This window comes from Homarus americanus, unplaced genomic scaffold, assembly GCF_018991925.1.
Source record: "Homarus americanus isolate GMGI-L3 unplaced genomic scaffold, GMGI_Hamer_2.0 scaffold25827, whole genome shotgun sequence".
Lineage (NCBI taxonomy): Eukaryota > Metazoa > Arthropoda > Malacostraca > Decapoda > Nephropidae > Homarus > Homarus americanus.
The window spans coordinates 5,656,417-5,677,786 of NW_024738300.1; the positions used below are offsets into that span (position 1 = coordinate 5,656,417).

Genomic DNA, 21,370 nt, shown 5'->3' on the forward strand with positions numbered 1-21,370 from the left:
CACATATATTGCTCTGTGTGTGTGTGTGTGTGTGTGTGTGTGTGTGTGTGTGTGTACTGTCTGCATTAATAATAATAATAATAATAATTAATAATAATGATAATAATAATGATAATAATAATAATAATAATAATAATAATAATAATAATAATAATAATAATAATAATAATAATAATAATAATAATAATAATAATAATAATAATAATAATAAGAATAATAATAATTAATGGTTTATTGAGAGAACATGGAAGCCAGAAGGCAACACGGTGAGAAGGTCATACTACAGGGCATTTCAACATAGTATCAGTGCAAAAACATAAAATTGGCTGGGAGTGAACACACTGGTTGATTACAAGTTATTGATAATTTTTACAATGATTGGGACTGGGCTATTCTTAGAGCGATCAGTACGTGCTCGTATGGTCTGGATGCGGTTGTCGTGTCGAACAGCAATTCGCGGACGAGGAATCTTGGGTGAAAGCAAGAGCTGGTGTCGAGCATGGCACAGAAATTTCTCACCAAATTTGCAGATGAGGTCGTGGTAATGATCAGATAGAGGCGAGAGGGTCAGTGTGCTGAGCGCTTCTTGATATGTGGAGTAAGAGGGGAGAGAAAATCTTGCATGCCCTTTTCTGCATTTCTTCTAGTTGTTTCCGTTGTGTGGCATTTAGAGAAGAAGACCAGGCAAGGGAAGGCATAGGTGAGCTTGGGAAGTATGAATATTGAGTAAGTACTGAGGAGCTTGGGCGCAGGAACTCCGAGGGACTTGAGTTGGCGGAGAAGAATTTGACAATTTTACTGACGTGTGTTTTCCAATTTAGTTTGTTGTCTATAGTGACGTCTGGGAGCTTGGTGAAGTCCACAATTTGAAGTGTTTTGGGGCCCAAAGTAATGGAGGTAGGTGAGACAGGTCAGAGGAGAGGTTGATGTGCATAACCATGGTCTTGGTATGGTTGATGGTGAAGTTGGGAGCCGAATTGTTCTCATTGATGCAAGTGGTGGAGTCGTCGACAAATTCCAGCCAGCAAAGGATTCTCTTAGGTCATCATTGAGAAGCAAAAGGATGCAGAGCGGTTCCATCTTGGTGCCTTGGGGGACACCGCAGGTGAGTGACTGGAAAGTGGAGACAACCCCTAGGAAGCGTACGGCTTGGCGTCGGTCACTAAGGAAATCTGTAAGTTATGGTATAAGACTTCTCCGGAACCCGAGGTCGATAGCTTTGTTGATGATTAAATTATGGTTGACTAGGTAAGTTACCTTGGTGAAGTCAATGAAGGCGACAGTCACAGGCGTCTTTCGTTTTTCCAGCTGACAAGTCTGCGAATGGGGGAGGCAGTTTTCATTTTGCCAAATTGCTGAGGGTTTATGGCACCTGCAATATCAGCATAACCCCAGTCAAACACGAAACTTTCGTAGATTAAGCTGGGTATTAGAGTGATGGAAATGGGTCATAGATAATATATGGATTATGGGCTCGTTGACTTGGGCGCTGGTGACAGATATAAGGTCTTCCAGTCAGTTGGGCATCTTGCTTGAGTGAGGGAAGCATTGATGATGGAGCAGAGGGGCTTAACTAGTTGTGGGAAGAACTTCTTGTAGAGTTTCACTGATAAGTTAATGGGGATGGTGGAGCGATTTAAGTTAAGTTTGTCCAGACGTTTTGTTACTTCAAATTCATCCACTAAGACAATGGGAAAAGGGGCTGGTTGTGTCAAGCAGGTGGAGCGTCTGGCATATAGTTGCAAAATGCTTGTTTGATTGTTCAGCTAAGTCATCATTAGTAAGATGGCTACGGAAGAGGAGAGGGTGTGTCTTAGGGCTCGTTTACTCGATCAGTCTCGGAGCATGTTTTCGAAGCATGGTAACGAAGCCGTGCTCGGGCAGTGATCGTGCAGACGGCAACACTGAACCACCAACCCTTCCCGGGCAGTTACGTGTGGGAGCCTAATTGTTGCGTGGTCACCTAGGTGGGTCCCTGCCACACCACACAGACGCGCAAGTTAAAAGCAATGATGGACGTAGTGCCGTCGCCTACACCTCCCACCAGTGACCCTCATGAGTCAAGGCCACCATTTGAGTGGACAAAGACAGTCTACCACATACTGACCGGTAACGACGGTGTGGCAGTTCCGAGTAAACACACAGTGGTCAGTACCCTGCTCCGACCCCATGCTTCGCCACTGATCCGAAGCGTGCTAACTGATCGTGTAAACGAGCCCTTACTGTTTAGTCCATAGAGATTTTAATCTTACCCTACCACTGGGTGATGTTGGTCTGCTTCGGGTGTCGCAGCTTGGTTGGGTAATAAGACTTCTTTACAGGGCGTATTTCAAGGATGGCTTGGCTGCAAAGAGACCTGTAGCAGTTGTGGTCATTGAGACAAAAGGCCCTGTCTCTGCTGCATAAGTCTTTTGATCCGAGGTGCGATCCACGGCAAGTCAGCTGGGTTTAATCTGACGGACTTCTCCAGGAAGAAGTGGTGGTGAGCTTCCAAGGTGGTGCTGGTGTAATTTATCCATTTGGTGTCTACATAATCCGCACTTGGTGGTTCAGTCCAGGGATGGTGAACTATCCACTGCCCACTGTGTGTGTGCGTGTGTGTGTGCGCAGGGTGGTGTAATGCGTCTAGTGTGGCAGCATTATGTTAGTGTTAAGGTGCAGGCACTACGTGCTTCCTCTCACTTTCAGCTACTGCAGCCGGCTAGCCCTTGTAGTGAACAGGGAAACAACTTTGTGTAAGTCTTCCACTGCCAGTACACAGCCTCTTCACCACCAAGACTCCTGCTGTGCCCCCTCGTGGCAACACATGGTAACTGGGTGCCTCGCCGACACAGGATATACTAGCATGGGATCTCGGAGCCGCAGTGGACCTCAGAGGGACGGCGCAAAGGCCGTGAACACGCCACGGCTCCTACCAACCACTGATCCGCTGCCTTATGGATTAACCCCGAACGAAAAATCTGCGGGTGAAGCCCCGTATCAGGTAGACACGCTCACTGAGCTCCAGTAAGAATCCCAAAGGCGAAATATACTGAAGAGGTGACCAACATGGGAACCCAACGACTACACAGGCGGATGAAGACAATGCAAGATGGACAGGCTACTTTTTTATTTATTTATTTTTTTCGCGGATTAAGCCACCCAGGCACAGGTCACTGACCCACATCGCGGCCTGGGGGGGGGGATGTAATACTACTACTACTACTACTACTACTAATAATAATAATAATAATAATAATAATAATAATAATAATAATAATAATAATAATAATAATAATAATAATAATAATAATAATAATAATAATAATAATAATAATAACAATAATAATAATAATAATAATAATAATAATAATAATAATAATAATAATAATAATAATAATAATAATAATAATAATAATAATAATAATAATAATAATAATAATAATAATAATAATAATAATAATAATAATAATAATAATAATAATAATAATAATTCTCAGTAAATAAAATTTATAATAAAAAATAAAAATAGAATAATAAAATATTAATAAAAATAATAATAATAATTCATAGTAAATAAAATTTATAATAAAAAATATAAAATTAAAAATAGAATAATAAAGTATTATAAAAAATAATAATAATAATAATAATAATAATAATATTAATAATAATAATAATAATAATAATAATAATAATAATAATAATAATAATAATAATAATAATAATAAAGAACCATAAAGAAATACAAAATGAAAAAATAAAAAGTGAGAAACATTATATGTATGTTGTGTTGTGAAGAGTAAGAGAAACAATGAGACTGCAATTGTGTGTAAATGGGGCAGAAAGTCAGTTCAGCAGCCTGGGACTTGGTCACAATTTTCATGATGTCATATGGCAGCAGGGTCTACCATTAGACAACACATTATGCTTCCAATATCTTCCCAGGCGGTAGTACCTTCCTGTTTGGTAGCTGCCTACTACCTACTACCGAAGGCGAAGCTCAACAAACTGGGCTATCGGCAGTTCATTGCAACTCTCCCTCTCCCAAGTCGTTGCAACTACCTGTACCAATGGATCAGGAAAAGAGAAAGCCAAGATGTGTGGCTGCAACCCTCTCTAGCCTCACCACATAAATCAACTCACGTGCAGGCATCATCCAGCTCACCATACTTCTCACCATCATCAAAACACCTATCCGCCCAAAAAATATTATGGCATAGACAAGATGGTCACTTATGCACTGGGATCTAGACAGCAGTGCAATCTGGTCCTATCTCTGTGACTGAGCAGCCCTTATCAGGAGCCACTCCGCTCACCCCTAAACATAGCCCGCAAGGCAACCGCAACCAGTAAGGTCATCTTTATGGGGTCATAAACATAATTACAATCACAGATCAAAGCAAAAAACAAACTATACAGCCTCTTATGGTCGTTGCATAAAATGTAAGGGTACTTCTGTAACTGGCAAAAATGAGCGTCTTGAATGAAGAACCGTCCTTATGGCAAAACAAATGTCTAGGTATAACATCGACATAGCAGCCATTACTGAGTCCCTGCTCCCAGACGAGGGTCGACTCACGGAACGTGGGTCTGGCTATTCCTTCTTCTGGAAGGGTAAGCCTGCTGAAAAGAGAAACCGCATTTACGGCTTTGATATTAACCAACTCATCCTGCATAGGCTAATTGAAATGACTGTTGGGATCAATGAGCACCTCATGGCGTTCCGAGGACGTTTGGTTCAATCGCGTGATACATTCTTCATCAGTGCATATGCCCCCAACACTGGATACAGAGGATAACATCATGGAGGCCTTTTACGCTGACCTTGACAGAGTGCTAACCTCTATCCCCCCAGAAGATAAGGTTGTGCTCCTTGGTGACTTCAATGCCAGAATTAGCAGAGGTGCTGACATATGGCAAGGAACTTTATGGAAAAACGGACGAGGCAACTGTAATCCTAACGACCTACTCCTCCTCAGCAAGTGTGCTGAAAGCAACCTCACTATCACCAACAACTTGTTTAGGCGAGCCAACAAGGTCAAGGGATCTTGGCAACCCCCACGATCCAAACACTGGCATCTCATTGGATACATCATTGTCAGAGAAAGATATCGCCGAGATATCCTCATAACCCGAGCTATGTGTAGCTCAGACCACTGTGAACTCAGATCATCGGCTCGTCAGAGCCAAATTCTCCCTTCACGTCGCCCCAAAACGGTGACGATAGTAAGCCTCCATAAGAGGTTTAAACACCAAGTGACTGGAGCTTCAAGTGGTAGAACATGCTTTCAGAGAGAAGCTCGACGATGGGCTGATAACCAACCTAACAAACAACTTAAAGCCGATTGCCGAATGGTGTATCCTCGACGCTGTCATCAGAATAAAATGGTGTAAGACTCTCGGCCATATCGAAAGAAATCACCGGGATTGGTTTGATGAAAATAACCTGAAATCGACGTTATCGTCAATGTTAAAAGTGCTGCTTTCACTGACTGACAGAACAACCCTCAGTCTCGCATTAAAGCTGATACCTTTGGCCAGAAGAAAGTGATGGCCTAGCGGAAACTTCGCAATCTAAAGGACGAATGGTGGAAAAATAAATCGTGTGAAACGCAAAAGTTTGCGGATCAAAATAAGATGGGTGAATTTTTAAATTGCACGAAAAGAATATACGGCCCAACTACTTATAGCGCTGGCCCCACCACTCATCCGATGGTAACTTCCTAATTAAAGACGAAGAAAGTATTCGTCAGCACTGGAAAGAGCACTTCCATTCCTTTCTCAACCGTAACACCGATGTAAAATAACAAAGCCACAGGGCCTGACGGAATCCAAATCTAGGTGTATAAAGCAGGAGGACGTGTGCTTACCAGCCGTCTCCACTCTCTCCTGGAGAATATATGGGGGAAGGAAGAAATCCCCCAACATCTTAAAGACTGGGGCAAATACCACGGGATTTCACTGCTGTCAATAGCTAGCAAGATTGTCGCCTGATTCCTCTTAAACAGACTGCTTTCTGAGGCGGAAAATCCTACCCAAATTTTAATGTGGCTTTTGACCATCACGTGGCATCACAGCATCGTGATTGTATATGGTCTTTGTCGACCTTATTAAGGCCTTCAACTCGGTCGAGGGACAGGCGCCTCAACACTAGACACCCCCGGGTCCGTGAACAGCAATAAGCTAACGGTCAACAGAGAAGCGCTCTGGTGGACCCTCAGTTGTTTTGGATGCCCACCAAAATTCACCTCATTGTAAGGCAACTTCACGATGGCATGAACGGCAGTGTCCTGCACAATAGCACCCAGTCTGAGTTCTTCCCCATCCAAGTGGGGAGTATAACAATGATGAGTACAATTAAACAAGACTATCAATCCAAATTTTGATGTTCGTGCAATCTATAATACAAAGATAAAGGTGGATGAGCTAGAACGAGTATCGTGGACACGAATGAGAGTGGGTGCCCATTCCCTCGCTAAGGAGGAGGGTGCTGGAACAGACGAGGCAGGGGCCGTCTGCCCATTGAAGAGATATTATATTCGTGTGATAATATTCAGTCTAAATGGCATGTTGTTGAAGAGTGCCCCCGAACAATAGATATACGCCATCAATATAGTATTTCAACTTTTGTACATTTGCTATCTGAAAGAACGGATAATGAAATTGTTTGGCGTTCAGTTCATCGAATACTTCATGTAAATAGTTAGAAGTCACAGGGACATACGATTTTATATGTCTTAGTTTATTTTACTTGTATTTATTTTTTTGCTTTAATTACTCGTGGTTTTCCTCTATTTTTTGTGTTACTGGTTGAATCGGTGAACTTTTATTAATGTTTGGTGTTTTAAAGCATTTGCATTTGGACCATTTTATGTAAAATTTTAGTGTAAACTCTGTATTCATGATTTGTGGTCAATAAAATATCTATCTATCTATCTATTTATCTATCTATCTATCTCCCTATCTATCTATCGGTCTGTACTGGCACCAACTCTCTTTTCCATTTTCTTGGCTGCCTTCCATACTTGTGTCAGTGCCAATTTTGCAGAGGGTGGGGGGTAGACATCCAGTATCTGATGAAGGGACTTTTCAACATAAGACGACTCCGGTCAGGAGCAAATGTGTCGACAGCATCCAACACTGAACTTTGGCCTTGCGGTGAACGTACGAAAGAATCATATGCTCTTTCAGTCTGCCCCTGCTCTAGCTACAGTTTCACCATCCATCCAGCTAAACGATACTACCCTCTCTAATGTTACCCATTTTCAGTATCTCGGCTCCCACCTGTTTACCCCCGCGGAAATCGATGAAGAGATTCAACATCGGATCAGATGTGCATCTCAAGCCTTTGGCAGATTCCGTACCCGTGTCTTCAGCTGTAGGGAGCTAAAATTATCTACAAAGCTGCATGTATATCGAGCAGTGGTTCTCCCCTCACTGCTGCATGACATTGAGGCATGTGACACATACAGGAGGCACCTCAAGGCACTTGAAAACTTTCACGTTCCATCCTCCGAGTTCGCTGGGAGGAAAAGGGAACAAATGCCAGTATTCTCGCTGACACCAACTGTAGGAGCATCGAGGTTACCATTACCTATGAACAACTACGTTGGGCTGGCCATGTTACCCGTATGGATGACATCACACTGTCAAAGAAGCTACGTTACAGTCACCTAACGCATGGCAAACGTAAAGCAGCTGGGCAACGGAAAATGTATAAGGATATTTGTTCTCGCCGCTGGTTTCAGCTACACAGTGCTGGCATTTGCTGCCTTCACCACCTCCACTCAACACTGAGTGCCTTCCAGCACCTCAACCGATATGTCTACGAGCGTCACCTTAATCAAATAAACATAAATCTCTCAGCCTACGACCACGCACGCCGCGACCTCCCTTGAAGACTGTAGAGGTGTTGTGACTCCCAGGTGTTTGTAAACGTCACAGCCATGGAACAAGCGTTTCGGAGTGTTACCGCCCGCGGGGAACCGCGTGAACAGCGTTAATAAATTGTTAGAAATAGTTTAGTTATGAGAGTATTGAAGATGTAGGAGAAGGAAGTGGGATGAGCTGAGGGGGTGTTTACAGCCAAGCGGTCCTGGTTTCTGCTGAGTAAACAGTTCTGCAGGTGTGGTGACTGTCTGGTTTCCTATGACTCTCAAACCAAGGCTTACAGCGATACTGCAAGCATCCTCCACCCTCTGCTGGCAGTAATGAACACACCAGCTGACAATCCTGTCTCTGAGTTTTGTGCTAAGACTATTAACGCAGTACAATTGTCTCTTGGAACACCATACTGATTTACATCGATCTGCACTTGTAAGTACAGCCTACGTGATGACGTACTGAAATATTGTGGACTAATTACGCCTACTCGTTTTATGCCTAACCTGGAGTAATAAGACAATGTGGAATGAAGCGCAGCTAAGATTTATGGAATTTTGTACTTTTTATTATGTCACTATGTTTAATTGATCTAATCTAATTAAGATAAAATTGTGGGAGACTAACAAATTATGTTCTCTGCAGGTTTTGACCATATCAATAAATATTGAGTGTGTCAAAAGGCGGGCGTCAATCATTCCTTTCGACTTGCCCGTGATCCGACCGTCTTTAACTATGGCGGTTACATATTTTTAAGATAAACCTGAAAAAAGTGCAAAATCGAAACCTTCACCTAGGAGACGATCACTCCACATAATAACGCTTGGAGGAGCACCACACGAAAAGGTGTCAATACTTTCTTGTTAGCCCGAATGCATATCGAGGCAAACAAACACCATCGCCAGAAACACACTGCCACCGTCACTACCGCACTAGATGTAGCCCTCCACATGTGCAACATCTTTGGAGGGCCTTGCCGGTCGCGTATCGGCCTCTCAAGTCACCTCAGAGCTCACCAAAGCAGGAAACATCTTTCATAACTCATATTATTGTATAATAGCTAGGTAGTTGTCATACTCGATTCCTAGTGACACCAAAGTAGTAGTAGTAGTAGTGGTGACCTGTGCTGGGTCGGTGGAACAATGCGGTGGCTCGAAGCCAAGGTCAGTGACGATAGGCCTACTTTGACAAGGGTGGTCTCGAGACTTTCGCCCCTATGGGGCCGAGAGAGCTGCCCATGCGGGCGCCTCCCCACCATAGTAACGGACACTTAATGTACAGTAGGGTCTCTACGAACCAAGTGAGTATATATAACTGATATTACACCAGTGAGACCATATAAATAGTGGTTATTTGTGCCAAGGATATATAAACAAGTGCTTCGTGTGACGAATTCGTGTCCATAGTGTATCATTCTGACGTATGGATGGTCGCCCTTGGGGGGGGAGGGGGGTAGCCTACACACCCACGCGCGCACGTATGCCCCTACTACCTGGACACAGCAGTCCAGCCTGTCACCTCTCCGCTCTTCCCTCATAAGAACCAGTATAATCTTGTGCCTGGGACTAAATCAGATGTTCGGAGGCGGACGTAACTGTCGCCCAAGGTGCTGTTCACTATGCCTGGTAACAGTCTTTGCTGCGTCTGTGCTAGCCCGAACCAAAACTGCACAAATTGTGTCTGTGCGAGAAACAACCGACCATGTGTGGATTGCAGGAAGCTAGACCAGTGTCCGAACCCAAGACGCAGGGAGCCGACACAGGTGGCCACAGTGGCTATCGCCGGGACCCAACCACCCTATGATATCCGAAATGATAGCAGTGAGTCTACTCAACCTGAAAATGTAGTACTAATAAACGCTGCTCCCTTAATAGCAGGTGTCCACGAGGAGAATGAGAGACAGCCACCTTAGTGGAATAGCATGTCAATGGAAAATGCAGACATTTGGGTCAAAGAAACCTACTCAGAAATTGTCATGTGGTCGCCCGCTAACTTATTTGAACCACCCAAGTGTGCGGCCACCAAAGAAATGATTCGGGAGATGACTCGCTTCATGACTGATTACACTCAGGACCGCTTCCTCGCCCCTTTAGCTCTTCAAATACTGGCATTAATACCACATCTATTTTGTCAGAGGACACACACAAAGACTAAGCACAAAGGAAATGTGGCAGCAATGAAGAGAAGATTGGCAATGTGGCAGACTGGGGCCCTTGATGATCTCCTATGTGAAGCAAGAACACTGCAGGAGAGACTAAAAATTACGGGTGACGGAAAGCAAAACACCGATGATGTGGCAAGAAAATTTGGAAACAAAATGCGTGTGGGAAAAATGTCTCTTGCGGTAAGATCTCTCACAGAGGAATCCTCCGGTGGGGTGATGCCAATAAACGGAGAGACAATAAAACTACTGAAAGAGAAACATCCCCTGCAAGCGAAGACGAAGGCATCAGGTTCCAGGGTGACTATGCCCCACCAAATGCTGTCCTGTTCGAGAAAATAACAGGAGAGATGGTGTGGAAAAGGGCACTGAAGACTCGAGGAGGAGCCGGCCCTTCAGGTCTGGATGCAAACGGTTGGAGAGTCATCCTCAGCACAAACAAGTTTGGCCCTGTAGCCAGCGATCTCTGCACTGCCATTGCCGCCCTTGCAAGAAAGCTTGCATCCTCTTGCTGCCATCACCTCCAGGCCCTGACGGCCTGCCGCCTTATTCCTCTGGAAAAGAAACCAGGATGTAGACCTATAGGGGTGGGGGAAGTGCTGAGGCGGATCATCGGAAAATGCATAATGGAGGTGGTAAAGGATGATGTCAGGGCAGCAGCAGGGAACCTACAAGTGTGTGCTGGCCACCAGGCTGGCGGGGAGGCAGCCATTCACGCCATGAGAGTGATATTTGAGCAGCGTGATTGTGAGGCCGTCCTCCTGGTGGATGCTTCAAATGCATTCAACATACTTAACCGCAAGGCTGCACTGCACAACATCAAGATCAAGTGTCCAAGGTTTGCGATGTATGTTGAAAATTCGTATAGGAATCCATCAGACCTCTACATAGTAAACAACAAGGCTCTAAGAGGTGATACCATCTTACAGTCAACCGAGGGAACATCACAGGGGGACCCTGCTGCAATGGCAATGTATGCAATTGGCCTATCAGTGCTCCAACAAGAAATAAAATTTGAAACAACTGGGGTCAAACAAGTGGCATATGCTGATGACCTTACAGGAGCAGGACAAGTGGAGGGCATCAAAAAGTGGTAACATCGCGAGGTCCACAAATAGGGTACCACCCAAACGCCAGCAAGTCCTCGCTCATCGTGAAGCCAGAACATTATGAAAGGGCATTGGAGGTTTTTGGCGGTAGTGAGGTCAAAATATCTAAGGACGGCCAAAGACATCTAGGCGCAGTAATTGGCACTACGGACTTCAAGACCGAGTACGTAGCGGGAAAGGTGAATGAGTGGATTAGTGAAATCCAAGCTCTGTCTGAGATTGCTAACACAGAGCCACATGCGGCCTTTGCTGCATTCACCCATGCAGTCAAGCATCGTTGGAACTACCTGATGCGTACTATCCCTGATATCGGACCCCTCCTCCACCCTCTGGAAGAAGTTATTAGTGTCAATTTCATTCCTAAATTAGTGAAACACCCTGACTTAACCCCAGCAGAAAGAGCACTTCTTGCACTTCCACCAAGACTGGGAGGGATGGGACTAACCAATCCAGAGGAGATTGCTGCCACCGAACATCAAAATTCACTTAAGCTCACGACAGCCCTCACAGACCACATAATAGCCCAGAATGCAACAGGGGAGGTGGATACCAGTGAAGTAAATAAGATTCGTAGGTCCATTACGACAGATCGACAGTACTGCCAAAATGATAAGTTGCAGCAACTGTTGCTGCAGGTATCAGAAAATTTGAAAAAAAAAGTAGGTTTTGCGCAGGAGGTGGGCGCCTCGAACTGGTTAACTACGTTACCGATAAGGGCAAATGGTTTCAGTCTTAATAAACAAGAATTTACAGATGCCATTGCTCTAAGGTACGGTCGGCCAGTAGAAGGTTTGCCCTCCCAATGCGTGTGTGGCTCTTCCTATGATGGTGATCACGCCATGGTGTGCAAGAAAGGGGGCTTCATATGCATGAGGCATGACGAGGTAAGGGACCTCACCGCAAATATGTTGAAGGAAATCTGCCGGGATGTCATGGTAGAACCGACCCTCCTTCGATTGGATGGTGAGATCTTCCAACACAGGACTTCAAACACATCTATGAAGCCCATGTGGACGTCAGTACTCGAGGATTCTGGACGCGGGGACAGCAAGCTTTCTTCGACATCAGGATTTTTTATCCCATGGCCGCATGTCACCGTAACCTAGCTTTCGATGCTGCACATAGGAGGAACGAGAACGACAAGAGAAGGGCATATGGGGAGAGAATTCAAAACGTTGATCAAGGCAGCTTCACTCCTCTAGTGTTCACAACCTCTGGTGGGATGGAACCAAGTGCAAGATGTTTCTACGCCAGACTCGCGGAGGTGATCTCCGAACAGAAGCAGCAGCCCAGAAGTTACGTTACAGCCTGGATTAGATGTCGACTGTCTTTCTCTCTCCTTCGGTCGGCTTTGCTCTGCCTCAGGGGAACGAGAGCTTCTGCCCCTCTAGCGTATTGCCAGATACCCAAAGAATGTTCTATACTACTGAGGGTATATACAAACACTTGTTGTCTTTAAAAGTAGGTTCTATTCTCGTACGGGAGATATAATACAGTAGGACGCAGAAGCCCGTGGTCACGCCACCAGGACTCGGTCTTCACTATCTACATCTATCTATGTATTACTACGCGCTGGCCTGTACAAATGCCAGCATTCACAAGCTGAATACATAAAGTATAAATGTGATAATATATATACATAATATGGTGCACAATAAATAGAATATTACATAGAATTAATACATGTTCTGTAATACTTTACTATACATAATTAATAAGAGTAATATAACAATATACAGCTGAAGGTACTACTTTGTGTCCATATATATCATACACCTCCCTCCCCCCTATACGCTCATAGTTTCATCTTGAGCGGACCTTTTGTTTCTGAGTCGCTCGGACCTGCGGAGTACTGGGGCAGAAACACAAGGTGGGGATGGATTTACTTTAGAGACATCAACATTAGGGGACTCAACTGGGGAGGGGTCAACACTAGGCAGCTCCACAGGTCGGAGGAAACGACGGTTTCTCCACCATACTCTACCATTAGGAAGACGCACTTGGTAGTCCCTGGACCGGCCAATACCCATAACAACCCCAACCTTGTCCCAGCGGTGAGATCTGCTGGCCGATACTCAACCTGGGAAGGGGGCGGGCATGACAGTCGTATGAAGCAGCGACATCGGCGGCTCGTTCTGCTGCGCGGCGGTCACATTCCTCAGTCTTGGCCTGCCACTCTTGAGAAAAAGACTTTGGGTGGGCAGGAACACAAGACCTGAGATGATGTCCGTATAGAACCTGGGCTGGGGAGCGTCCGGTGAAGTTCGGGGTGTTGCGTAACTCCAACAAACCTCGATCGAAGTCCTCGCAGTCGATATTTCCTGAGGGTGACACCTTAAGGATCAGGTGTTTCACAGTCTTGACTGCGGCTTCAGCGTGTCCATTCGCCTGGGGGTAGTGGGGCGAGGTCACGACATGACGGACTCCCCAACGGTCCATGAAGTCCCGGAACTCGTGGCTGGTGAACTGGGGTCCTCCATCAGTCCTGAGGCGGAGGGGAACACCAACTTCTCTGAAGTAATGCCTGAAGCTCCGGATGGTAGCAGTAGCCGTTGTATCACTACCACAGGGGACGACAACAGGCCATCCAGACAGTCGGTCGGCAATGACGAGGAAGGACTTCCCTGCAACTGCAAAGAAATCGGCCGACACAGACTCGAAGGGTCTTGAAGGGTTATCGTCGCACATTAAAGGTTCCTGTTGCTGGCTAGGTTGCAGAATCTGGCACGGTTCACAGGCACGGACGGTACTTGCAATGTCCGCGTTGATTCCGGGCCAAAATACAGTCTGCTTCGCCCGTCGCTTGGTGGCCTCCACTCCTCGATGGCTGTCGTGAAGGCGGGCCAAGGTACGGCGGCGTAGGGCAGCAGGAATAACTACTCGTGGACCATACAAGACGAGGTCTCCATCACAATAGAGGTCCTCGCGTATTTTCCAGTACGGGAGTAGCAATTCATGAAGGTCGTATCGGTTAGATGGAAATCCCTGAGACACACAGTCGACGAACCGGATGTAGGAAGGCTCGGCCCGGGCTGCGGTGCGGAGATCTTCAAGAGTTTTGTCTGCATCCGGTGCTGTAGACTCTTCTGATGTGAAGACGGCCTTTAAAATAGGTTTAGGGAATTCCTTGGAAATAATGGCCAACTCTTGACAATGGCCATATGATAAGAGCGGAGTCGGGATACTATTATGAACATCAATCCGGGCTGAGCAAGACTGCTTACCAAAGGTAAGGGTAGCCCAGAAAGATCCCAAAGCTGGAGCCATCTTGGAACCATCAGCTGTCAGTTTCGTTGTCTGAGGAGGGGGCTGTAGGTTGCTCCGGGGTATTCCCAAACTTGCTAAATGTTGTGGACCAATTACTGAGACGTCAGCACCGGTGTCAGGTAACATCTGAAGACTGGATGACGAGTTACCGTAAGAAATGACGACATTGATGTGCTGGGGCGTCGTGTCTGTGGAACTACATACACGACGGCAGGAACGACTGGACACAGCGTCTTGATGCTTGCCAGAAGGAGGGGGCGCGCCAGCACTACCTGAGGATGACTTCTTGGATCCTAGGTGGCGTCCTTTATGTGTCTTCTTACGACAACATTTGTCATAATGGCCCACACGACCACAAAGTCTACACTGAACTTTGCTAGCAGGGCACTTGACTGTATAAGCCCAGTGACCCTGGCGGTCGCAACTTCTGCACACGCTTTGAGCAGCTGGGCACTGGGAGGCATTATGCTGTCTCGCACAGCTGTTACACAAAGCTGCTGCTGAAGGTGTAGCTGGAGGGTGAGGGGTGGGGTTACTTTGCTGCTTCTTACCCTTTCTGTAGGAAGACACTGCCCTCACCTGGTCAGGCTGTGAGCGTAAAGCTGAAGTCGCACACCTGGCGGCCTCGTACGCTCGACATTTCGTAACAACATCTTGAAGGGAGGAAGTGGGGTCGAGGGAAATGAGACGCTGAACTAGCTCTTCATCTCGGACACCCGTTAAAATGATTGTCTTAAGTTGTGTCTCTTCACAGACTTGAGAATGTCCGGGACAAACATCAACTTCCTCTGAACACCTTTTGAGCCTTACAAAAAACGCGTCAAAAGATTCTCCCTCAAGCTGTTTACATTGGAGGAGTTGTCTTCTCCTGAGTGCTTCGTTGCGCTGTCCCTTGACGTGTTCCTGCAACGTGTCGAGCACGGCTTCTACCGTCAGAGTTGTCGTAGGAGGCACTTGAAGTGTGTGCTCGAGAGTACGTTGCGTCTCTAAGGACAAGCACATACGAAGCTTTATCATTTGTTTCGGCTGTGATAAACTGGACAAGTCAACCATTGTTGCGTAGTCTTGCCAACGTCGACGCCATTCCCGAAACATCTGATAAGAAGCGTCAGACATCAGAGAGGGAGGCGTCTGTACAGCAGCCTTTTGAGGTGTTGTTCCGACTCTGGGAAATGAGGTACCAGTACCTCTAGTCGCATCAACGTTAGTTGTAGCAGACGAATCTTGTACGGTAGATCGTTGTGGGGAGGCTAACAGAGAAATCAAGACTTCAAATCTGGCTTGATCCTCCTTTCTTCTAAGGTCATCCTCACATCTACGTATCTCTTCGAGTTCTCTGCGTGTTTGTTCCTCTTTGTGGCGTCGTCTTTCAGACTCTTTATACCTAATTTCTTCCTCTTCTCTCCTTGCAATATCGTCCCGGCGTCGAGAAGTTTCCATCCACTTTATCAGTTAAGGAGATCTGTGGACGCATGCATCGCAGGAGAGCTGGCTCGCGACGAGCGAGGAGATTCTGTGGGTGACTGGGCGGTGTCACTGTGGGGAGCGTGGGGCGTAAGCGTGGGTGGGGAGAGGTCTCCCACACTAAAACTCATAACCCCATCGTCCAGGGTATCGTTTTGATCCCTGTGAGTCATGCCGACTGCTTCTGTACTCTATCTGTGCAAAAGACCGGGTCAGCCCCTCGTAATCTATGCACAGAATTACAGAAGTCTCAAGTAAGTCACCAGAAATATAAGGTGAATGCGTGTGTGTGTGTGTGTGTCTTGCGGGTTGCCGGGAGAGACTTGGCGCGCTGCCAGACGTAGGAGCGGGTGGGCCGCGTCGCGCTAGCTCCTCAGTCACCCTCAGACCAGAGACGGGACAGCACGTACTGTCGGGCCGCTCCCTTAGTCATCTGACCGCAACTTGCACAGACAATTATGATTAAAATACACAGCACTTCACAAAACACTTCACAGCACAGCACTGTACACAGCATAGCACTTCACAACACTGTAATTCTAGAGGCTTGTAGTAGTCTTGCTGTCTGAAGCTGAAGTCACTGAAGACAAGACGCCATTAACAGAGTCCGGGGGAAGGCTTGGTCCACTGTATCTCACTGAGAAATAATCACTGCGCCATCTAGCGTATTGCCAGATACCCAAAGAATGTTCTATACTACTGAGGGTATATACAAACACTTGTTGTCTTTAAAAGTAGGTTCTAGTCTCGTACGGGAGATATAATACAGTAGGACGCAGAAGCCCGTGGTCACGCCACCAGGACTCGGTCTTCACTATCTACATCTATCTATGTATTACTACGCGCTGGCCTGTACAAATGCCAGCATTCACAAGCTGAATACATAAAGTATAAATGTGATAATATATATACATAATATGGTGCACAATAAATAGAATATTACATAGAATTAATACATGTTCTGTAATACTTTACTATACATAATTAATAAGAGTAATATAACAATATACAGCTGAAGGTACTACTTTGTGTCCATATATATCATACAGCCCCAATCCCGACAACTGCTGCAGATATTGACTATGAGGCCACAGTCACTGAATGCTGCATAGATCTGCGGCTTAACTAATTCAACACAGATAGGATAGCTACCTATGTATTAGGATATTTAATATTAAGGTAATAAAATGGTGGCGAAGGTGTGGCTATTGGGGGAGGCTGGAGGCCTTCAATAAAAAAAAATAAAGTAGTAGTAGTAGTAGTAGTAGTAGTAGTAGTGTGTGTGTGTGTGTGTGTTCAAGTGCGTGCTGCACGTATATCGATCAGTGGTCCTTCCCACCCTGTTATATGGCAGCGAGACATGGGTCAGATTCAGAAGGGACCTCAAGGCACTTGAAAATTTTCACCAACGGAGTCTACGTTCCATCCTCAGAATTCGCTGGGGAGACAAGAGAACAAATGCCAGTGTTCTCGCTGACACCAACTGTAGGAGCATCGAGGCTACCATTATCCATGAACAGCTCATAAGCTGGATGATCGTCATACTCGATTCCGAGTGACAGCAGAGTAGTAGTAGCATATGTATTATAATTGTATGTACTCAGTTTCGTAATTTAAGATTTTTATTATATTATCCATGTTATTTCAATCCCTTTAATTATTCCTACAGGTCGCTGCCCTTATTACGCCTCAAGAGAAGCGATGCGTCCTAGAAGCATGGCTATGATTGGTCAAAAGGGCAGTCCTCTTGTTTCTGCTTTAAGTAAGAGGTATAAGGAAAGGTACAAAAGTTCTGTAATTCAGGTGTAAAACACTTCAATGGAGTTCTAATTTTATGCTAACATCAAGTTAACTACCTGAGTAGTTGCTTCAGTCATTTTTTTTTAATAGAATACAACTTTTTATATCTGAGGTAATATTTAATGACATCTGAGAAAATAAAAATTTTGGGCAACCAACAATACAACTGTAGCCCGAGAGGAGAGTTTCTTTATGGTGGACCAGTGTATCAAACTTTATGAAATAAGGACTGTGGTTCGTTTATCATGGAGAAGTGCAATAACCATCACCAATGAACATGCGTGGATTTCTAAGTTCCGCAAAAGAGGTTCCATGAAATCTCATTTCTCGAGATCGACACCAGATGACCTCAAGTCACGTGTTTCTTTAACTGTATGAAATTATGAAATCGATAAAGTCAACTTTCTTTTATAAATGGGACCACAGATTATAGATGGAGTCCCTACGATACAAACATCCAAATTCTCCAACCTCCCAAGAAATTCAGAAGTCATCCTTTTGCTGACCGAATATGTACTGCCTAAAAGGATGATCGCTGGTAACTATTATACAGGTACAACCAAATGCAGAAATTGGGCTACGTCATCCAAGTGAAATGATCCCCTAACGCACAGAAGTGTATTTACGCCTGTGTTCCCGAGTAACACAACCATCCTCCTTACAACCCATATCCGGCCCCAGGTGGCTTTTTGTCTATTTCAAAACCTAAAGTCTTACCTCTGATGGCGCCTCCTTCAGGTTGATAAGCTATAGGAGGCTATTAAGGTGAGGTATGAGAAGTTATCCATTCGACTGGCAGAGTGAGCTTGAAGGAGAAGTGAAGTACGGTAAGTGTATTGAAGCCAGGATATTATATTGAAAAATAAAACCTGAGTTGTGGTTCTTCCTTTTTATGCTCTTCCCAATTTATAAAAATATTAGACCGCTCATCATAATTATATAACCGTAATATATTTTATGTGTTGTATAGGAATAAATATATTATTTTTTACAAACTCTGAGCACTATTGTCATGAGAAAAGACAGAAATATATATTACGATATTTTTTTTACTTTTTCATATATATATATATATATATATATATATATATATATATATATATATATATATATATATATATATATATATATATATATATATATATATATATATATATATATATATATATATATATATATATATATATATACACATATATATATATATATATATATATATATATATATATATATATATATATATATATATATATATATATATATATATATATATATATATATATATATATATATATATATATATATATATATATATATATATATATATATATATATATATATATATTATGCAAGGGAATGTGTGTATGTTTTACTTAGGCCAGACAGGTAAAGATCTTGCCTTCAAGATTAAACAACACAAATACAGTGTTAGGACAGGCCAGGAATCCAATGCTCTGTTTGTTCATTTGAGGGATAACAAGCATTGCATTGACTGGGATAATGCCTCCTCAATATTACCATGTAATTCAATTGATAGTAGGAACATCATAGAATCTAGTCTTATTAAACATACCGAAGCATTCAACATGAATTTGAGTAACGGCATGTACAAGCTGGACAATTTTGTAATTAAGAAGATTTGTGACCAGGTGAGAAGGCCAGGTCACCTGACCATCTGACCTGACCACCAACCGTTGTGTGCTATTTAAAGATTAGTAGGGTCATTACCTAATACCTGACCATTGTGGACCTGGTCTCACCCTTCTCTGTATATATACACCTTGATTTGTATTTCTCTCTCTAGTCTGTACTCACCCCTGAAGATGTGAATTACACGAAAGCGCTTGGGAACTTCGTGTTTTCTTCTTTCCTTGTGGTTATCAGCATATATATATATATATATATATATATATATATATATATATATATATATATATATATATATATATATATATATATATATATATATATATATATATATATGTATATATATATATATATATACTGTATACAACTATTCTGTTTTTATGCAGGACATTATATCTATAATCCGATATACATGACAAAGTAAGCTTGATAAATATACAGTAAAATCCTGTAAATTAATTAATCTTTTTAAGATATTACTACACAGCTTTAGAAGTTATAATTAGACTTCTGATTACATATTTTATAGATACTTCCTTCCACGCTCCCACAGGATCACGGCGATGACTGAAGCTGGGTTATTCTACCAGTGGATGAAGATGGATAAACCAAAGTCTACCATCTGTGATCACGAGCCAAGAAAGATCTCTGTCATGACGTCACTTGCCCTTAGCAATCTCTGGGTAACTGTACAGCGAATTTCCCATTGAGTTTGTGTTCCTTCCTGATCTGATTTTTGTTTACATTATTTAACAGTTTATTACCCTGAAATGATATTAATGTCAGAATTTTTCAAATACCATGTCAACATCTGTGGATTCATCATCAGACAGCGAATGCAAAAAGAAAACTCAACTTCGACATTCTAGAAAACCCTCGCAAAAAAAAAGATAATTGTGTGGTAAAATTTATCATAAAAAGTATAATAAAGGTTTATAGTTTCAGAAAAAAAATCACACAATAATTCCCCAGTTTTATGCTTTGACATTAACATTGTCTATTAAATAAAAGGGAATAATAATACCGTCACAATAGGACTGCATTTTCCCCATTCATCTGGGCAACTTGCTCTATACTGCTAATGGTGCCCATTCAGATGGTCATCAGCGCCCGAATAGCTATTAAATTACATGATAGGATGTACATATTTTTAATTGATAATATAGCTAAGAATGTCACCACTAGTACAAGGAAACAACATGAATGACATAATCACACCAGTACACTTACTTCTCTCTGAACATTTTATAGGATTTACATAACAGAGTCCTTTCCATAAGCGCTTGCTTTTCATTTTCGTCTGACACGAACACTAAATGTTGCCAGATAAAAATTATTATTTTTCTGTCATTACAAGCCTAAAAATGTGGATTACTAACTTTGGGCCCATTCATTAGAAACGAATGCACTAATGGGAAGAGTGTATAGAATTCCTATAGAATCATTTAAATATCTACTGAAATGAAAGAAACAGCAAGAAAAAACTGGGCTATAATAAGTAATTTTTTCGTTTTCTATTTTAGGGAATGTTCGTCATCCTCGTCGCTGGATTCGTAGTTGGGTTATTGGTGCTATTTATTGAGTTTCTAATGGCTTTTACTTCTCAGTGATGACTTTTAGCATCAATTGGTAATCAATTGGCAAATGGTATACGTAAGGCAACAGACCTAAAGATAAACTGCTATAGGATTCATAGTATTCGCTGCATGTCGATAGCTCAGATTACCATCCTGATGACCAAGTGGCTGTTAGTAACACACACACACACACACACCCACACTAAGCTCCTCAGCGTCACCATAGACCACAAACTAAATTGGAAACCACACGTCAGTGAAGTTGTCAAATCCTCCAGTTTCCGTCTCAACCTCCTCCGCCGACTCAAGTCGCTCGGAGTTCCTGCGCCCGAGCTCCTCAGTGTTTACTCAACATTCATGCTTCCCAAGCTCACCTATGCTTCCCCTACCTGGTCTTCCTCCCTAAATGCCACACAACGTAAACACCTAGAAAAAGTGCAAAAGACGGCATGCAAGATTATTCTCTCCCCTTCCTACTCCAC

The 21,370-nt window shown here is 43.5% G+C and overlaps 1 protein-coding gene across 1 annotated transcript in view; it reads left to right on the forward strand.

Annotated features, from left to right (window-relative positions):
* Positions 1 to 21,152, forward strand: part of LOC121873949 — a 30,103-nt gene extending 8,951 nt beyond the window's left edge. Inside the window, exons 4-6 of the mRNA XM_042377828.1 lie at positions 17,534 to 17,633; positions 19,865 to 19,994; positions 20,835 to 21,152. Coding sequence (XP_042233762.1) covers positions 17,534 to 17,633; positions 19,865 to 19,994; positions 20,835 to 20,921 — 317 coding nt within the window. The 3' untranslated portion in view covers positions 20,922 to 21,152. The remainder of the gene's footprint in view (positions 1 to 17,533; positions 17,634 to 19,864; positions 19,995 to 20,834) is intronic.
* The last annotated feature ends 218 nt before the right edge of the window (positions 21,153 to 21,370 follow it).